At 45.2% G+C, this 17,963-nt stretch overlaps 1 protein-coding gene across 4 annotated transcripts in view; it reads left to right on the forward strand.

Annotated features, from left to right (window-relative positions):
- The window catches only part of actr3b (actin related protein 3B), a 93,942-nt gene that overhangs the window by 18,670 nt on the left and 57,309 nt on the right, over positions 1-17,963 (forward strand). For all 4 annotated transcript variants that reach the window (XM_041183080.1, XM_041183081.1, XM_041183082.1 and 1 more), the window contains 2 exons: positions 1,480-1,604; positions 11,797-11,907. In XM_041183080.1, coding sequence (XP_041039014.1) covers positions 1,480-1,604; positions 11,797-11,907 — 236 coding nt within the window. The remainder of the gene's footprint in view (positions 1-1,479; positions 1,605-11,796; positions 11,908-17,963) is intronic.

The following is a 17,963-nucleotide window of genomic DNA, read 5'->3' on the forward strand; positions in this document are numbered from 1 at the left end:
GTTAGGCTCTGGAAAGCACTGCCTGAATGTGGTCGAGGTAGATTCAGTTGTGACTTTCAAAAGTGAATTGGACAATTATCGGAAGAGAAAATGTACAGAGTTATAGGGAAAATGCGGGGGAGGTTCACTAGGTGAGTTGCTCTTGCAGAGCGCCGGCACTGATGCTGTGGGCTGAATGGCCTTCTTCTGTGTTGTAACCAGCCTGACTCAATAACAAAGTTGTGAATGGCTTTGATACAGTAAATAAGAAATTGTGTTTCCAGTGGCAGAGGAGTTGATAACCAGAGGTACCAGAGGGCACAGATTTGGGGTGAAAGGCAAAAGAACCAGAGCTAAAAACAAAGTGCTGGAAAAACTCAGCAGGTCTGGCAGCATCGGTGAAGAGAGAAACAGAATTAACGTTTCGGGTCCATATGACTCTTCTTCAGAACTAAAGAGTAGAAATGTGATGGATTTTATACTGTTTAAGTGGGGGGTGGTGGAGCAGGTGGAGCAAAATGGAAGGTTAAGGATAGGTGGGAGCTCTGGAGAGATTGACAAGGATATCATAGACACAGGACAAAGTGAATGGTGTTAATACTAGTGTTATAGACCCAAAGAAGGTGCTGAGAGTGGCATAAAGATAAGTTAACAGAATGTGTTAACAGCTGAACAAGGGTCAGCACTCTGAAAGCAATACATAGGGCCATCTGTCACTTGTTTCTGTCGGGTTGTGGGGAAGGGGTGGAGGAGGCAGGAAGGGAGGGGTTGGACAAAAGGGATAAAAAGAAGATAAAAGATAAATAAAAGAACCAGAGCCTTTTTTTTAACATTGTGATCTGGAATGCTCTGTCTGAAGAGGTGTGATTGGAAACAGATGCAATGGGAACTTTCTAAAGGGAATCAAATAAATATTGAAGGGAAACAGTTTATAGCGTTATGAGGAAACCAAGAAGAGAGACTAATTGGACAGCTCTTTCAAAGAGCCAGCAGAGGCACGATGGGCTGAATGCCCTCTTGTGATGTATGATTCTATGCTTCTATGATTTCAGTTTGAGTTTGTGCAACTTATAAGGGCTTGTGCAGGAACAGTTTAAACTTTGAAGGCTGAGAAATTTTTATTTTACTTAAGACGTCCATCTCTTGAATAGTTGCTTGCACATACATTGCTGTGACAAATCATTTTGATGCATGTTATATTGTTACTGAGAAGTTTGAGTATGTGCGGTCACTTGGCTTTTATCCTTTCCAGTTACTTCTCATTGCCCCTTTAACAAAACCAAAGTTTGTAGCCCCTAAACTGAACAAATAAGATATCAAGTAGTTACAGCTGACTTCCAGCGTTCATGTACATTAGTTGCCATGGTTACTTTGAGCCTTTAGCTTTTTAAGAGATTGCCAAATTGCAATAACTGTAATGCATTAACTATGTTTAAGTGGGTGTAATTGATTGATTGCTTTCAGCTTTTGACTGACCTCCTGCATTTTGTATCTCACTAGGTATAGCTATCAAAGAATCAGCCAAGGTAGGTGACCATGCTCAGCGGAGATTGGTGAGGGGAGTGGATGACCTAGACTTTTACATAGGCGACGAAGCTGTAGATAAACCCACGTATGCCACAAAGGTAATTTTAAAATTTTACTTTTCCTTGCTGTCATTACATGGTCTGAGACAAATTAAATACCCTGTTTTTAAGATGCAAGACAAAAAGCTACCCAGGACCAGTATAAATCTGGTACAGTGTCAGAAAATCCTTGGTGTACTAATTTATTTTCCACCGCTCCCTGTGATTGCATCTGGGCTATGAGGTTGGTGTGGCCAGCAATGACGGGCTATTTTCTTCAGAAGAAATAGAATATCTGTAGGGCTGGCCACCTCAGACTTTTTCTCTTGTATCTCAAGGCTGATTACAAATGATCATTTTAGAGTTATAGAACCATAGAACACTATAGCACAGAAAACAGGCCATTCAGCCCATCTAGTCTGTGCCGAAATATTATTCTGCTAGTCTCATTGACCTGCACCTAGTCCATAACCCTCTAGACCTCTAGCATCCATGTATCTATCTAATTTATTCTTAAAACTTAAGAGTGAGCCCGCATTTACCACGTCAGCTGGTAGCTCGTTCCACACTCTCACCACTCTCTGAGTGAAGTTCCCCCTAATGTTCCCCCTAAACCTTTCTCCTTTCACCTTTCACCCTAAAGCCATGTCCTCTCGTATTTATTTCTCCTAATCTAAGTGGAAAGAGCCTACTCGCATTTACTCTGTCTATACCCCTCATAATTTTGTAAACTTCTATCATATCTCCCCTCATTCTTCTACGCTCCAAGGAATAAAGTCCTAACCTGTTTAATCTTTCCCTGTAATTCAACTCCTTAAGACCCAGCAACATCCTAGTAAATCTTCTCTGCACTCTCTCAATCTTACTGATTTCCTTCCTGTAGTTAGGCAACCAGAACTGCACACAATACTCCAAAGTTGGCCTCACTAATGCCTTATACAACTTCACCATAACATCCCAACTCCTATACTGCATACTTTGATTTATGAAGGCCAGTATGCCAAAAGCTTTCTTTACAACCTTGTCTACCAGTGACGCCACTTTCAGGGAACTATGTATCTGAACTCCCAGATCCCTTTGTTCCTCCGCACCCCTCAGTGCCCTACCATTTACTGTGTATGTCCTACCTTGGTTTGACCTTCCAAAATGTAACACCTCACACTTTTCCGCATTAAATTCCATCTGCCATTTTCTGGCCCATTTTTCCTGTTAGTCCAGATCTCTCTGCAAGCTTTGAAAGCTTTCCTCGCTGTCCACAACGCCTCCAATCTTAGTGTCATCAGCAAACTTGCTGATCCAATTCACCACATTATCATCCAAATCATTGATATAGACAACAAACAACAATGGTCCCGGCACAGATCCCTGAGGCACACCACTAGTCACAGACCTCCAATCTGAGAAACAATCATCCACTACCACTCTCTGTCTTCTCCCACACAGCCAATTTCGAATCCAGTTTACAGCCTCTCCATGGATACCAAGTGTCTGAACCTTCTGAACTAACCTCCCACGTGGGACCTTGTCAAAGGCCTTACTAAAGTCCATGTAGACAACATCCACAGCCTTTCCGTCATCTACTTTCTTGGTACGCTCCTCGAAAAACTCTACAAGGTTCGTTAAACATGACCTACCATGCACAAAGCCATGCTGACTATCCTTAATCAGCCCTTGGCTGTCCAGATAATTATATATCCACTCTCTCAGAACACCTTCCAATAATTTACCTACTACTGACGTCAGGCTCACTGTCCTGTAATTACCTGGTTTACTTTTGGAGCCTTTTTTAAACAACGGAACAACATGAGCTACTCTCCAATCCTCCGGCACCTCACCTGTGGCTAAGGACATTTTAAATATTTCTACCAGGGCCCCTGCAATTTCTACACTAGTCTCCCTCAAGGTCCGAGGGAATATCATGTCAGGCCCGGGGATTTATCTACCTTTATTCACTATAAGGCAGCGAGCACCTCCTCCTCTTTAATCTCTATATGTTCCATGAAACTACTGCTTGTTTCCCTTCCTTCCACTATGCCAGTTTCCTGAGCAAATACTGATGCAAAAAAACTGTTTAAGATCTCCCCCATTTCGTGAGGCTCCACACATAGACAACCGCTCTGATCTTCAAGGGGACCAATTGTGTCCCTTACTATCCTTTTACTCTTAATATACTTGGGTTTACCTTCACATTATCTGCCAAAGCAACCTCATGTCTTCTTTTTGCCTTCCTGGTTTCCTTTTTTTAGTATTTTCTTACATTTTCTATACTCTACAAGTACCTCATTTGCTTCTTGTTGCCTATACCTGCTATACACCTCTCTCTTCTTCTTAACCAGATCACCAATATCCCTTGAAAACCAAGGTTCCCTATGCCGGTTAACTTTGCCTTTAATCCTGACAGGAACATGCAAACTCTGCACTCTCAAAATTTCGCCTTTGAATGCCTTCCACTTACTGAACGCATCCTTGTCAGAAAACAACTTATGCCAATCCACTCTTCCTAGATCCTTTCTCATTTCCACAAAATTGGCCTTTCTCCAATTTAGAATCTCAACTCGAGGACCAGACCTATCCTTATCCATAATTAGCTTAAAACTAATGACATTGTGGTCACTGGATCCAAAATGTTCACGTACACATACTTCTGTCACCTGACCTGTCTGGTTCCCTAATAGGAGATCAGGGATTGCATCCTCTCTCGTTGGTACCTCTATATATTGATTTAGAAAACTTTCCTGAACGCATTTGACAAACTCCAAGCCATCCAGCCCTTTTACAGCATGGGAGTCCCAGTCAATATGTGGAAAGTTAAAATCTCCTACTATCATAACTTTCTGTTTCTCACATCGATCTCTAGAGATTTGCTCCTCCAATTCTCTCTGACTATTGGGCGGTCTATAATACAACCCTATTAGTGTGGTCACAATTTTCCCATTCCTCAGCTCCACCCATATGGCCTCTGTAGACGAGCCCTTCGGGCTGTCCTGTCTACTCACAGCTGTGATATTTTCCCTGACTAGTAATGCCACTCCTCCCCCTTTCATCCCTCCCCCTCTTATCACATCTGAAACAACGGAACCCCAGAACATTGAGCTGCCAGTCCTGCCCCTCCTGCAACCAAGTCTCACTAATAGCAATAATGTCGTAATCCCACGTGCCAATCCACGCCCTAAGCTCATCTGCCTTTCCGACAATATTCCTTGCATTAAAAAAGATGCACCTGAGAACACGTACGGATCCTTAATTTCTGTCTACACATGCATTCCTCTCTTGACCTTTATCCTCCTTCACCTCACTATCTGCTTTAACACTCTGGTTCCCCTCCCCCTGCAAATCTAGTTTAAATGCCCCGGAGCAGCACTAGCAAACCTACCCGCAAGGATGTTAGTCCCCCTCCAGTTCAGGTGCAAACCGTCCCATCGGAACAGGTCCCACCTTCCCTGGAACAGAGCCCAATTGTCCAGAAACATGAAGCCCTCCCTCCTGCACCATCTCCTTAGCCACGTATTTAGCTGCATTATTCTCCTATTTCTAGCCTCACTAGCACGTGGCACGGGTAGCACTCCTGAGATCGTAACCCTGGAGGTCCTGTCCTTCAACTTAGCACCTAACTCCCTAAACTCTTTTTGCAGGATCTCCTCCTCCTTCCTATCCATGTCATTGGTTCCTACATGGACCACGACATCTGGCTGCTCTCACCCTCCCTCCTGAGAATACTGAGAACTCGATCCGAGATATTGCGGACCCTGGCACCAGGGAGGCAACAGACCATCCGGGATTCTTGATCTCTCCCACAGCACCTTCTATCTGTCCCCCTAACTATTGAATCCCCTATCACTACTGCTGTCCTCTTTTCCCTCCCTCTATTCTGAGCTGAGGATCTAGCCTCAGTGCCAGAGATGCGACCACTACAACTTGTCCCTGGTAGGTCGCCCCACCAACAGTATCCAAAACGGTATACCTATTGTTGATGGGAACAGCCACAGGGGTGCTCTGCTCTTTCTGTCTATTCCCCTTCCCTCTCCTGACATTCACCCAGCTGCCTGCCTCCTGACTTTTAGGGGTGACTGTCTCCCTGAAACTCCCACTGTCTCCCTGAAACTCCTGTCTATTACTGCCTCTGCGTCCCGTATGATCCGAAGTTCATCCAGCTCCAGCTCCAATTCCCTAACTAGGCTTCTCAGGAACTGCAGCTGGATGCACCTTTTGCAGGTGTAGTCATCAGGGACAATTGTGCTGTCCATGACTTCCCACATGCTGCATTTGGAGCACTCGACTGCCCCAACTGCTGCCTCCATTACCTACTCCTAATTTACTTAAAGGACTTTACCCGGCCCTACCCCACTGGGAGCAAGCTCGTCCTCAGCCTCTGCTCGCCAAAATATGTAACAAGGTAATATAGTGTGAAAAAGGTTATAGACCAATCCTACAATGGGTGTGGTTAATTGAATGTTCATTTGGTAGTACAGAACTTGAGTATTGCTGAAAAAAGAGACATGCTGTCAAAGCATTTCATCTTGTACTCATCAGGACAGAGATTGTTATGATATGGCAGGTGGTAATTACTAGGCTGACCAAGTCCCAAAGGGAAACTTGGCCAAGCTATCATAACAATTTGAAATTTGTATTTTTATTACGGGAAGGTATATACATTAAAGTCATAAGTAAAGAGTCCACTATGACTTTTGGAGATTTTAAATATTAAATTAAAATATTTATTAAGAAAAGAAAACTTAAACACACAAGATTACGGTTACACAGTTAAATTTATTTCCCAACATTTCCCAAAATATTTCTACTTTGCTAGACTCCCAATAAACATCCTATTCCAGGCAACAGTCCAAATAGATTCTTAATCTATAAAACATCCAGTAATGTTACCACAAGGTACCCACTGTTGCTATAAGGGAGAGATTTCGCAGCTTCTTCCTCCCTCTCACTCGACAATGGAACTCCAGGGCTTTTAACAAAACCAAGCATTTCTCTGGGATGGCTTGAAACTGGTACTTCATAGTACACTCTTCAGGATCTCATGTGGCCAGTCCAAAAAATCTTTCAATCTTTCCTTCAATATATTTTCTCCCCTTTTATTCTTTTAATCCATTGTTTGAAATTTTCTTTGAAACTCAAAGGGCTGAATTTTCCCCCTGTTGGGGCGGGGGAGTTGATGGGCGGGCGCATGCGGGTGCGCTTCCGATTGGCGCCATTTTACATGGGCTGGCCAATTAAGGCCCACCCAGTGTGATGTCTGCAGGGAAGCACTATGTGCTACCTGTATGGGCGGGGAGGAATGCCTAAAATGGAGAGTATGCTTTTTCACGCACGCTCACAAAAGAGTGCACTCATCTTCCTGAGGCTAAGTGCTGCCTCAGGGAGATCGCCTCTACTTTCAAAAATATTAAAACTAGAAAAAAAAAAATTCTCTTACATGTCCCCTCATGTGACAATGTCACATGAGTTGGGACATGTTCATAATTTCCAAAAAAACTTTATTAAAATTTTTAAAACTGTACATGAAACCTCATCTCGCCTGTGGATGAGGTTTCATATTTTTTCTACTTCCTGCTGGAGCTCCCGGCCTGTCCGCCAACCTTAAGGTTGGACTGGCAGGTCCACTAATTGCTTTAATTGATCTGTCAATGGCCTCAATTAACCATTGACAGGTTGGCGGGCATGCAGCTGACTTTGCTGCGCCTCTGCCTTCCTGAAAATTTAAATGGGGTGCAGTGACGTCGGGAGTTCCACCCGACGTCACCGTGTGTCATCTTACGCATTGGCGAGCGGGCCCCACCCCCGCTCGCCGATGGTAAAGTCCAGCCCAAAGTCTTCTAAATGTAAGATCTTTCATGTTTCCTACTTGTCTTTGCTTTTGGGCCAATAAAGCATGATATCCCCACTGCTTGTTTACCTATGAACTCCTGCAAGATGCAACCATTTTTCTTGTCACCTTCTAATTCCCCTTTGAAATTCAAACAACCTCTCAACTTATCTACAAATGCAAATGTTAGCTCGTCCATTTCCATTTCAAAATGCCTTCTTTTACACCTAATCCCATTTGATGACTTAAACCTTGCAGTTTGATTGTCTCTCACACACATGCGCACACACACACACACACACACACATATACACCCCGCCGCCCACAAGCCTGCTTCAGTGTCCCATAATAATATTACAAAAAAATGATATTCCCTTTACAAGATGGAAGAATACCTTTACAATTGGTACTATTGCGTATCAGTCCTGATGAGCCCAAGATGAAAAGCTTTGACAGCATGTCTTTTTTTTCAGCAATATGTAAGTGAATATGTTCTAATGAAACAAAATGCACTTTTGCCTGCGTCCCTACTTCTATTTGATTGTTGCAACCTACTGACTCTCCTAATGTTTTTGCCTTGCTGACTTGCCTTTCCCACAGGAGCAAAGCTGATGGGTGATGGAGGCATGTAATCTCAGGGGGAATACTCATTTTGAAGCATTATGTAGAATCTACAGCACAGAAACAATTGGTGCTGGTGTTTATTCACCACGCAAACGTCCCATTCTATCTAACCTGAGCAGCATTCCTCCTGTTCCTTTCTCCCTTGTCTTTATCTAGCTTCCTCTGAAAGGCATCTCTGCCATTTGCCTTAACTACTCCATGTGATTGCAATTTCCACTTTCTTGGCAAAGCAGTTTCCCTCCATATTGGATTTATTAGTGATTATCTTATGTTTAATTATCTTATTTTTATGGCACTAGTTTTGGACTCTTCCCACAATTGGAAACAAACCCATTCAATTGTAACGCAAAAGTAAAATACTGCAGATGCTGGAAGTCTGAAATAAAAACTGGAAATGTTGGAATTACCAGAGGGTTGTGGATGCTTCATTGTTGGATATATTTAAGGCTGGGATAGACAGATTTTTGGCCTCTGAGAATCAAGGGAAGTGGGGAGCAGGTGGGAAAGTGGAGCTGAAGCCCTAGATCCTCCATGATTGTATTGAAGACAGAGCAGGCTTGACAGGCCATAGGGTGCACTACTGCTTGTATCACGTGTTGTTGTGTTCTCAGCAGGTCAGGTAGCATCTGCGGAGACAAACAGAGTTAACGTTTCAGGTTGATTACCTCATCAAGGATCATTGAAATGTTAACTCTTTTTCTCTCCACTTGCTGAGTATTTCTAGCATTTTCTGTTTGCATTCAATTTTAAAGCTATAACAGATATCTCTATCAGGTCATCCTTAAGTCTCCTCTTTTTTCCAGAGAAAAGAACCACAGTCTGTTTAGCCTTTCCTAATGGTTTTCCTCAGTCCTGGTATCATTCTAGTAAATTATTTTTTTGTACCCTCTTGATTGTAAACATATTACAAAAGCCATGTCGAGAACAGAACTCTGTACACGCTTCTGTGTGGTCTCGCCAAAGGTTCTGCATAAATTTCCACAAAACTTCTGTTTTAACATCTGCTTTTCAATTCTGTTTCTCTGGAAGGGATGGGCAATAATTGCTTGCCTTGTCAGTGATGCTCACACCCCATGAGCGAATCATAAAAAAAGAAATAAATCCCTGTGTTTTGTTCACATTTTTATGGCCTTATTAACCTACTTAATAATTTGATCCCTTTGCATCTGCATTATGTACCCCATTTAGACTACCTTCCAAGCAGTTTGAGTTTATAAGAACATATAAAGGAATAGTTAAAGTAAACATTGGTCCCTTAGAGGCAGAATCAGGAGAAATTATGAAGAATTAAGAAATGGCAGAAATGTTGAACAAATATTTTGTAAGTCTGCACTGTAGAGGAGTGAATACCAGAAATAGTGAGGAACCAAGGGGCTCATAAAAGTGAGGACTTATTTAGTATCAGCAGAGTAAAAATATTAGAGAAACTGAAAGACTAAACAACAAACCCTCTGGACCTGATGGGTCTACATCCGAGAGTTTCACAAGAGGTAGCAGAGATAGTTGGTGCCCTGTGTTATGAGCACAGCCTGTGTTAATTGCTGTGCAAACCAAATTGCAGAGGAAAACTTGGCTTTGGAGACTGCACCTGGAGTACCCTGGGCAGTTTTGGTCACCATTTCTAAGGAAGGATATGCTTGCACTGGGGGTTCACTAGATTGGTTCCTGGGATGAGAAGGTTGTCCTGTCATGAGAGACTGTTGAAATTGGGCCTATACTCTATGGAGTTTAGAAGAATAAGAGGTGATCTCATTGAAACGTACAAGATTCTGAAGGATCTTGACATGGTGGATGCTGAAGGTATTTCCCCTGACTGGGGAATTAATGCATGTAGACACAGCCTCCGGATAAGAGGTCGATCATTTAGGATTGAGATGAAGAAATTTTTGTTCATTCTGAGGGTTCTGAATCTTTGGAATTCTCTTCTCCACAGAGTGATGGATCCTCCAGCTTTAAATTATTCAAGGCTGAGATCAATAGGTTTTTGGTCTCTCAGGGAATCAAGGGTGAAGGGGTGCTACTACACTCTCCGATTCCGTAATGACCACACGGGACTCGGGCTTCTTTTAACTGGTTTATTTGAGCATATGCAAGGGAGCTGCTACCGTTCCGTAAAATGGTGACCCAGCTCCCCGATTGATTAAATTCCATTATTTTTGTTCTATTTTCTTAACACAATACATTTGAGTACATTCGAATACATCCAATCGGTAACCGACACACCAATTCCATAGTATCTCTATCCTATTGAATAAATAAACATGTGAATTTGCTATCCAATTATTTTAATGCATGTATAACTATACCATCCAATCAGAATTAAGGCACGTATATATGATATATATATAATTTTGATTCTTGCAACTCAAGACTATATATGCTTCATCAAAGCCCCCTCTTTTGTCCATTGTTCACCTTCCCATGTCTAAGCTAAGATCGTCTGCCCCTTCCCTATCTGTCGAAGAGCACACTTAATCTATTCTTGATGTCATGCTTTTTGTCTCCAAACTGACTCTTAAGGCTGTGCAATGTTCACTTGGCAATCTTCAACTGCTAATATGCTTAGCAGCCATGTCTGCCTGGAGATTTTAAGTATTTCCAATGAGTTCTTACTGTACTCTTTTTTTCAATAAATTTAATTCCCCCTAACAGAGGGAAATGGGGGGTGAGCAGGAAACTAAATTTTAGGCAGAAGATCAGCCCATGATTTTGTTGAATGGGCCATGTAGTCTACTCCTGCTCCTGTTTTTTATATTCTTAAATATGTAGCCTCCTTATCTATAGTAGTGACACTATTAAGGTATTTTTAAGATTAATGGTAGTGACATTATTAAAGTATTAATGGCCAATCATAATGATCCTGTCCATTTGAAGTTGCCTATGCTTTATACATATACCACATAATTTTTTTTTTTTAGAAAAAGTATTCAAGCTTGTACCTAAATACTAGCAAATCCTCATGTCTGATCAAATCTATGTTGGTGCAATCTAAATTGCAGTGGGCCAGAGACACACAAGCCATTGAAATGTCAGTTATCCCTATCCTATCAAAATGCACTAAAATTCTCTGTTGAAATTCATTTGTCATTTACATACCCATTCTGCAAGTGTACGAAAGTCACCTTGTATTTTGTCGCACTCTTCCTCAGTATTAACTATACCTGCCCCCTTCCCAATTTGTTGTATAAAGATCCTTCACATGCTGCAAGTAAGGCATTCACTCTCCAGACTCAGACTAAACTTTAAATCCATCACTGTGCAGAGCTCTTTACTCCCCACTCCCATGGTTGAACAAGAGGTACCAGTTTCCACAAAAAGCATCTTCCTTATTTGCCTCTAGATGTTGTGTTAAAGGCCTAGGTCAATGCTGGTCATTTTAGCTGCAGCAGAAGACTTGATCCAGGTTAATTGGGAGAATGTGATGTGCCTGGTATTCTCTCTGATTTCATTTGTAGCATCTAAGTGTCTCCCCTATTCCCTTTGGGACCCTGAAAGCTGCAAGCGGAATAAACGAAGAAGAAATTCTGGAAGTCATAAATGTTTTGAATGTGATTTTAAGCACTAGGTGCTTGGAGTTAGAAGATAGGACACTGGTAATACAAGTCTAACTCTGATCAGATGATGTGACTTTGGGAACCTTCCCTTCCCTATTTCATACCATGCAGCGATTAATTAATTAACCAGCTTTATGTTCCTGTTAAGCCATAAGATCTAGAAATTATTTGGTGAAAGTAGCTGAAGAAAAGAATTACATATATATGAAAGGTGACATATCTATCTCTGACGTTGGAGTTTTGTTTCTATTTCTAGTGGCCCATTCGACACGGAATAGTTGAGGACTGGGATCTAATGGAGAGATTTATGGAGCATGTGATATTCAAGTATCTACGAGCAGAACCTGAAGATCATCACTTTTTAATGGTAGTTACACTATGAATGTGTTAATGGCCAATCATAACGATTCTGTTCATTTGAAGTTGCCTATGCTTTATACATATTCTACATAATTGAAAAAAATGTATTCAAGCTAAATACTAGCAAATCATCATGCTTGGTCAAATCTATGTTGGTGCAATCTAAATTGCAGTGGGCACGCAAGCCCTTGAAATGTCAGATATCCCCAGTGTATTAATAACCTTATATTGGCATACACTTTTTGGCCATGATTTTCTGGCCCCAGCACGGTGGATCCTGCTGCAGCAGATGCAGCGAGCCAGCCAAAAGCAAAAAGCCCATTGGCTTTGGCGAGACCGGAAGATCCAGCCGATGGGCAGGGCCAGAAACTTTTTGCTGTATTTAGTGTATGTTTTATTTATAATATAAAAACCAGAGCTCAACGTTTATAATGGAAACTGCCCATATAAATTTATCGCACTGTAATTACTACTCCAGCCAGCGGTGGAAGTTCAGTGCCTCAATTTTACATGATCTTGCTCCTTGGCCTGCGCTGCAGAGAAACATCTGTGGTCCGAACTGCTCTTTCTAGAAAGATAAGATCAAGAATAGGCCATTCACCACTTTGAGCCTGTTCAATGGGATCTGTCTCTTAACCCCATTTAGTCGCTTGATACCCACATCTACTTAACCCTATCTTGCCGCAGACTGGATCAGCCTCTGCCGGGCTGAATTGTAATGTCCTTTTAGGACTGGTCTGCTGACAGGTGCTGCTGGATCCAGCAAATGAAGAATGGGCACCTGGAATTGTACACTAGGAGCAGTTGGCTTAAAGAAACGGAGAGAAAAAATTGGCAAAAAAAAAAAAAAATCAGGTCTTACTCACCAGAACGGTGTTCAGGAACCCTTTGTGTGCTTAAAGCTTGAACTTTTTCTCTTGGCAGCTTTGCCGAACTTTGACTAAATTTTGAAGACAGTAAAATAGCCATTTTAATTGAACTTGGGGTGGAATTTTCCCAGATTTGCACTAAGTGGGCGGGTAAAATGATGTTTTGCCTGCGGCCGCGATGGCGGGTTTACATGCTGTATCATCCTAAACCCGCCTCATTATATATGCATTCCTGGGAAACACGCCGTTTCCGTGGTGGACGGGCTCGCCATCACCCCACCGCCGCATCACATGGTGCGCCGTGTTACAAGTCCAACCGCAAGCACAGCGCTCATTGCTTCTAGCTCACCACTGCTGCACAGAAGACATGGCCAGCAAAAGGAAAAAAGACTGCAGCCCCCCCCCCCCGCTTCAAAGACAAGTCCCTCAAACGACTGCTGGATGACGTGGGGGCCCACTGGGATGTCCTGTATCCCCATTCTGGCCACAGGATTGGCAGCAATGAATCCAGCTTGGGAGGCAGTGGTCAGCATTAATGTCCTTCAGAGGAGAACAGCCACCCAGTGCCGCAAGAGGATGAATGATTTCCTCCATTCCTCCAGGGTAAGTCGCTCTTCTCATCACTCTCAACTCACACACTCAAACCCACCACACATCCACAGGGCCCTCACTTACTGCCAGTTCAAGGGACAGGTTCACTGTCTCACACACACCGTCATTGTCCTCATCCCATCCATGGGACCACTCACCCACACAGGCCAGGCATACTTATCACCTGGCTCGACAGGTGTCTTGCTTGCTCTTTCTCCATCTGTATCCATGCAGGACAAGCTGGCACACAACAAGAGAGAGAAGTAGCAGACCAGTGGCGGGATGCCAAAATCAAGGTCCTCACAGACTTTTTGAAAGTTGAGCCACCCAGCTGTCCAGAGTAGATCTGGACAGGTCCTGTGCTGACCGTGAGGTCGGTGCTGCTCTACGAAATGAGGATCCAGCAGTGCAACATCCATCGGACAGCCATGCTGTGGGTGACGTGTCCTGTCTTACAGGCCACTGCTATGCACTAATTATCTCTCCTTGCTTTTGCAGGCACATCTGCCAAACCGCTGACAGAGTCCATGACCCTGGGCCTCCAATCAAGCCCCGAAGAACCCTCTGGAGAGGAATCAGGAGGCACTCTCCCTGAGGTCCCGTCACGATGCTCACTCACACCCTCCACCAGCACAGAGGCATACACCTCGGTGGGACCTAGCTTTAGAGTAGCTCCAGGAGCACAACCTGGTGAGCACATCACACTGTCCAATCCACAGCAGGCGGCAGTAGGGACTTCTAAGGTCCCCGGCACTTGGAGGACTGCTGGAGGCCAGAAGGATTGTGAGTCTGAGTCAGATGACGAGATGGACTCGGTCATACCTCAGTTGCTGGAGCTGCAAAAGCAAGCTCGGGAGCATCAGGAGGGGTGTCCACTGCACTCCTCATATTGCAAGGCGCGATGAAGGAGTCCGGTGGTCTTCAGGCTGAAGTGTTAGTGCCGGCATGCCGATGCATCGAGGTCAACACTGGTAGGGTGGCGGCTGCCATGGAGACCTTGTTCCAGGACTTTGCTCCTGTACTGCTGGGCTGGCTCAACTCCATCGTTGATGCCATAGTTGGCATCTGTATGTATGCGAGAGGGGTGCTGGGCAGCTCAATCTCACTCCTGCTACCCCTGTTCCTCAAGGAGTCATCCTGGGGATCCTGGGCACCCACAGGGAAGAGGAGCAACAGGTGCACACTCTGGGGCTTATCCATCCAGGTAACTCCAGGAGTGTCCGGCCCACCTGACTCCCCTCTTCCTGTGACCTCAGCAGCTCCAGCTCCACAGGCCAAGGAGGGTGCCACTGCCACACAGCATGACCCAGAAGGGGCTGGGGCCCTCTAAGTCTCAGCCCTCCAGAGGACGCCCACCAAAGTCATCACAGACGGCATTGCAGTCAGCAGGCTGCCTCCTCCTCTGCTGTGGATGCTTGGGGAGCAACATGACAGGGTTAGGAAAGCTAAGGAGAATTAGTTGCACAGCCTGGGCATGGGTGTTAATCACTTGTACATAACTGTTCACTGTTGTCAATAAATTCCCAAGAATGTCTCCCTGCCTATGGCTCCTTGTTCTAATGAGCAGTGTTCTTGTTACTCAGATGTGAAACCTTTCTGCACAAGATAAAAGGCAGGTGTCTCAGCCCAGGGTCTCCTCCCTGTGCTCTGTGCAGCCTTCAGATCAAAGTGATGGTCCGGCCTCACACTCCCTGGAAACATCACTGATGCCTGCACCTTGGCGGTGCTGGTCATTGCTGCCAGAATGTAGTAGGCAGACGCCACAGAGTTCTCTCCATGTGCTGTCAGCACCTTTTAAGGAGGGGCTGGCCCCCATCTCTTCAGCATCTATGACCGCTGATGCTGTGCTCCAGCTCCTGAAGGAGGACAAAGCATCAGAACTTCTAAAGTATCATGGCTGCGTCTCTATGATATGACCCTGATCACACGAAGTGCAAGCGAGTTGTCCTGAGTCAGACATTCTCAGAGGCTATGTGAAGATTTACGGAATGTCCTCACTGCATGTTGTTATCATCCTCCTGCAACTGAGCAACTGCATCTCCATGACAGGAGTATTCTCACGGGGTATTTGCGCTGCCGTAAGCCAGACTAGAGTGGAACGTTCACAAATGCGATGTGAAGATCTATAGGGTCACCTCACTGCATGTTGTCATCGTCCTCCACAAATGTAGCAGCTATGAGGGCCTCCCGAGTGCCCCTGACTCATCTAGCCAGTGCGAGGGCCTCATCTTGTTGTTGTCGCTGCCGAGGACGCCCTCAGTCTCATCCCTGTCGGCGTCGTCCTCATTGGAGGAGACATGCAGTTCCTCCATCTCCTCCTCAGCCACCTCCTCTCCCCGTTGCAGCGCCAGGTGTAAAGGGCGCAGCAGTGACGATGATGTGTGCCACCTTCTGCGGACTGTATTGTAGGGCTCCACCAGACCGGTCCAGGCATTGGAATCTCATCTTCATCAGACGTTGGTCGTCTCCACCAAGTTGCAATCTGCAGCATGAGCCTCATTATACTGTCGCTCCGCTGTAGCCTGAGGCCGCCACATGGGCGTCATCAGCCACAGCCTACCCTTGTCCCCGAGGAGCCAACTGTGTAGCTTCAGTGGACAATGGAAGACTCCAGGGATCTGTGACTAACGGAGGATGTAGGCATCATGCACACTCTCTGGAAACCATGCGCATACCTGGAGGATGTGTTTTTGGTGGTTGCATACCAACTGCACATTCAGTGAATAGGATCCCTTGCAGTTGATAAAGTCCACCGTTTGTAGTGACGGAGACCTGAGTGCCACACGGGTGCAACCAATTGCACCCTGCACCCGTGGGAATCCTGAGATCTGGGAGAATCCAATGGCCCTTGCACCCTGGCTGTCACAATCCCGGGCGAAATGCACAAAGTTGTGTGCCCTTGAAGGTGGTGTCCGTGACCTCATGGGTGCATTTTTGTGTAGTGGCTTTTGATATCCCACCGAGGTCACCTGTGGAGCCCCGAAAGGAGCCCCGGCATAGAAATTGAGTGACGTGGTCCCTTTCACAGCTACTGGAAGTGGATGCCCTCCATGTCCCCTTGGCACCCAGTCTTGCAGTAAGTGGCAGATGTGAGCAACTAGGACCCCAGACATGCGCAGTCGTCGGCAACGCTGGTTCTCGGTCTTCTGCAGGAATGACAGGCGCCGACTAGACATGGCTCACTGTCGCTCTTGGGCAGTGTGTGCGGGAGCCCCAGCAGCCCTTTCTTCCTGAGGTTGCTGCACTTGCTGTTGTGTGGCTAGGAGCCTCAGCCGTGCTCTCCTCCATCTTCCCTGCCCTCTGTAGGCCATCAGGCATACAGCTAGGTCACCAGGCTCCATGCTCCTGATGTGGTCGTCCTGCAGCATGAAAGAGAGACATGGTTAGCCTGGGTGTACTTAGCACCTTTCCTGGCCCTGTGTGACTGCTCCTTAACGCTTCCGGAGAGTGCTGGTCACCCCTCAGATGGACAGAGATGAGTGCGCTGCATGGCTGTCCTGTCAGCCTGCAACACGGGGGGAGAATGCTCCTAACTGGGATGCTGAGATTGCAAGGGGCTTTGAGCACATTTAGCAGTGACTGCTACATGGCCCGCAGTCACAAGGAGATTGTACAACATGTGCAGTCCAACTGCTCCGCGGTCCAGGGAAGTGGTCGTGGACTTGCAGTCTGTGCCGGGGGGCGGTGATGGGTGGGTGTAAGGTCTGGTGCCTCCGTGTTGCTTGCATGGGTGGGCAGTCCAGGAGCCTGACCAAAATCATATCACTGTGACTGCGGCTGAACTGTCTCAGTTGCAGAGGAATGGTCAATTTGTACAGGTGTCCCTGCTGTGTGGCCACTTCCCTCGCCTAAACTGCCCTCTGCGTTGATTCTTGTGCACAGGACCCAACACCAGGGCAGCAGTTGCCCCCCCCCCCCCCCCCCCCCCCCCCCCCCCCACCGACCAAAGTCGCCTCTGTGGCTGGGCAGATCGTGCCATATTGTCCACATCCCCTGCCAGCGGGCATGAAAAATTCTGCCCTTGATTTCTGGAAGTGCTGGTAGAAATCTATTTAACTTCAGCTCTTGATGCATGCTTTTATTTGAACACAGGATGTAATCTTCCCATTAAATAACATAATTGGTGTGAAATGTCTTGTCAGTTTTGAAATTGGTTTTGGGGCAAATGCATAGAGGCGAAGGATGATGTGAACTGATAATTATAATCCTTTGTCACTTCCTGCCTTTCTGGGTAATATGGGAATTGACTGTGTCTGGGCTGGGGAATGTAGAAGCGTGGGAGGTCACAGAGTTGGCCTATTGGTGTAGTATGGGAGACATGAAGAATTAAAGAAAAATAAAAAGAAAATATTCAAACTAATGGAAAAATATAAATGTACAAGATGATGATAATGTGGGTTGTATGATATGTACTCATTTCTGTTCCACGTGTTAATCGTGGACTGATTTTGTTTGCTTTTAAGTTGTATTTTGGCATGAATGAGCATTTGTAAATCCGATTTCTCTTTTTATGCAACAGAATGTAAAACAGAAAAAATATGCCCCAGAAAAAAATCTCTGGTTCTTTGTTTTGGGAAAGAAAAGGATGTACACATATTGGTAC

Source organism: Carcharodon carcharias, chromosome 3, assembly GCF_017639515.1.
Source record: "Carcharodon carcharias isolate sCarCar2 chromosome 3, sCarCar2.pri, whole genome shotgun sequence".
NCBI classification, from domain to species: Eukaryota; Metazoa; Chordata; class Chondrichthyes; order Lamniformes; family Lamnidae; genus Carcharodon; species Carcharodon carcharias.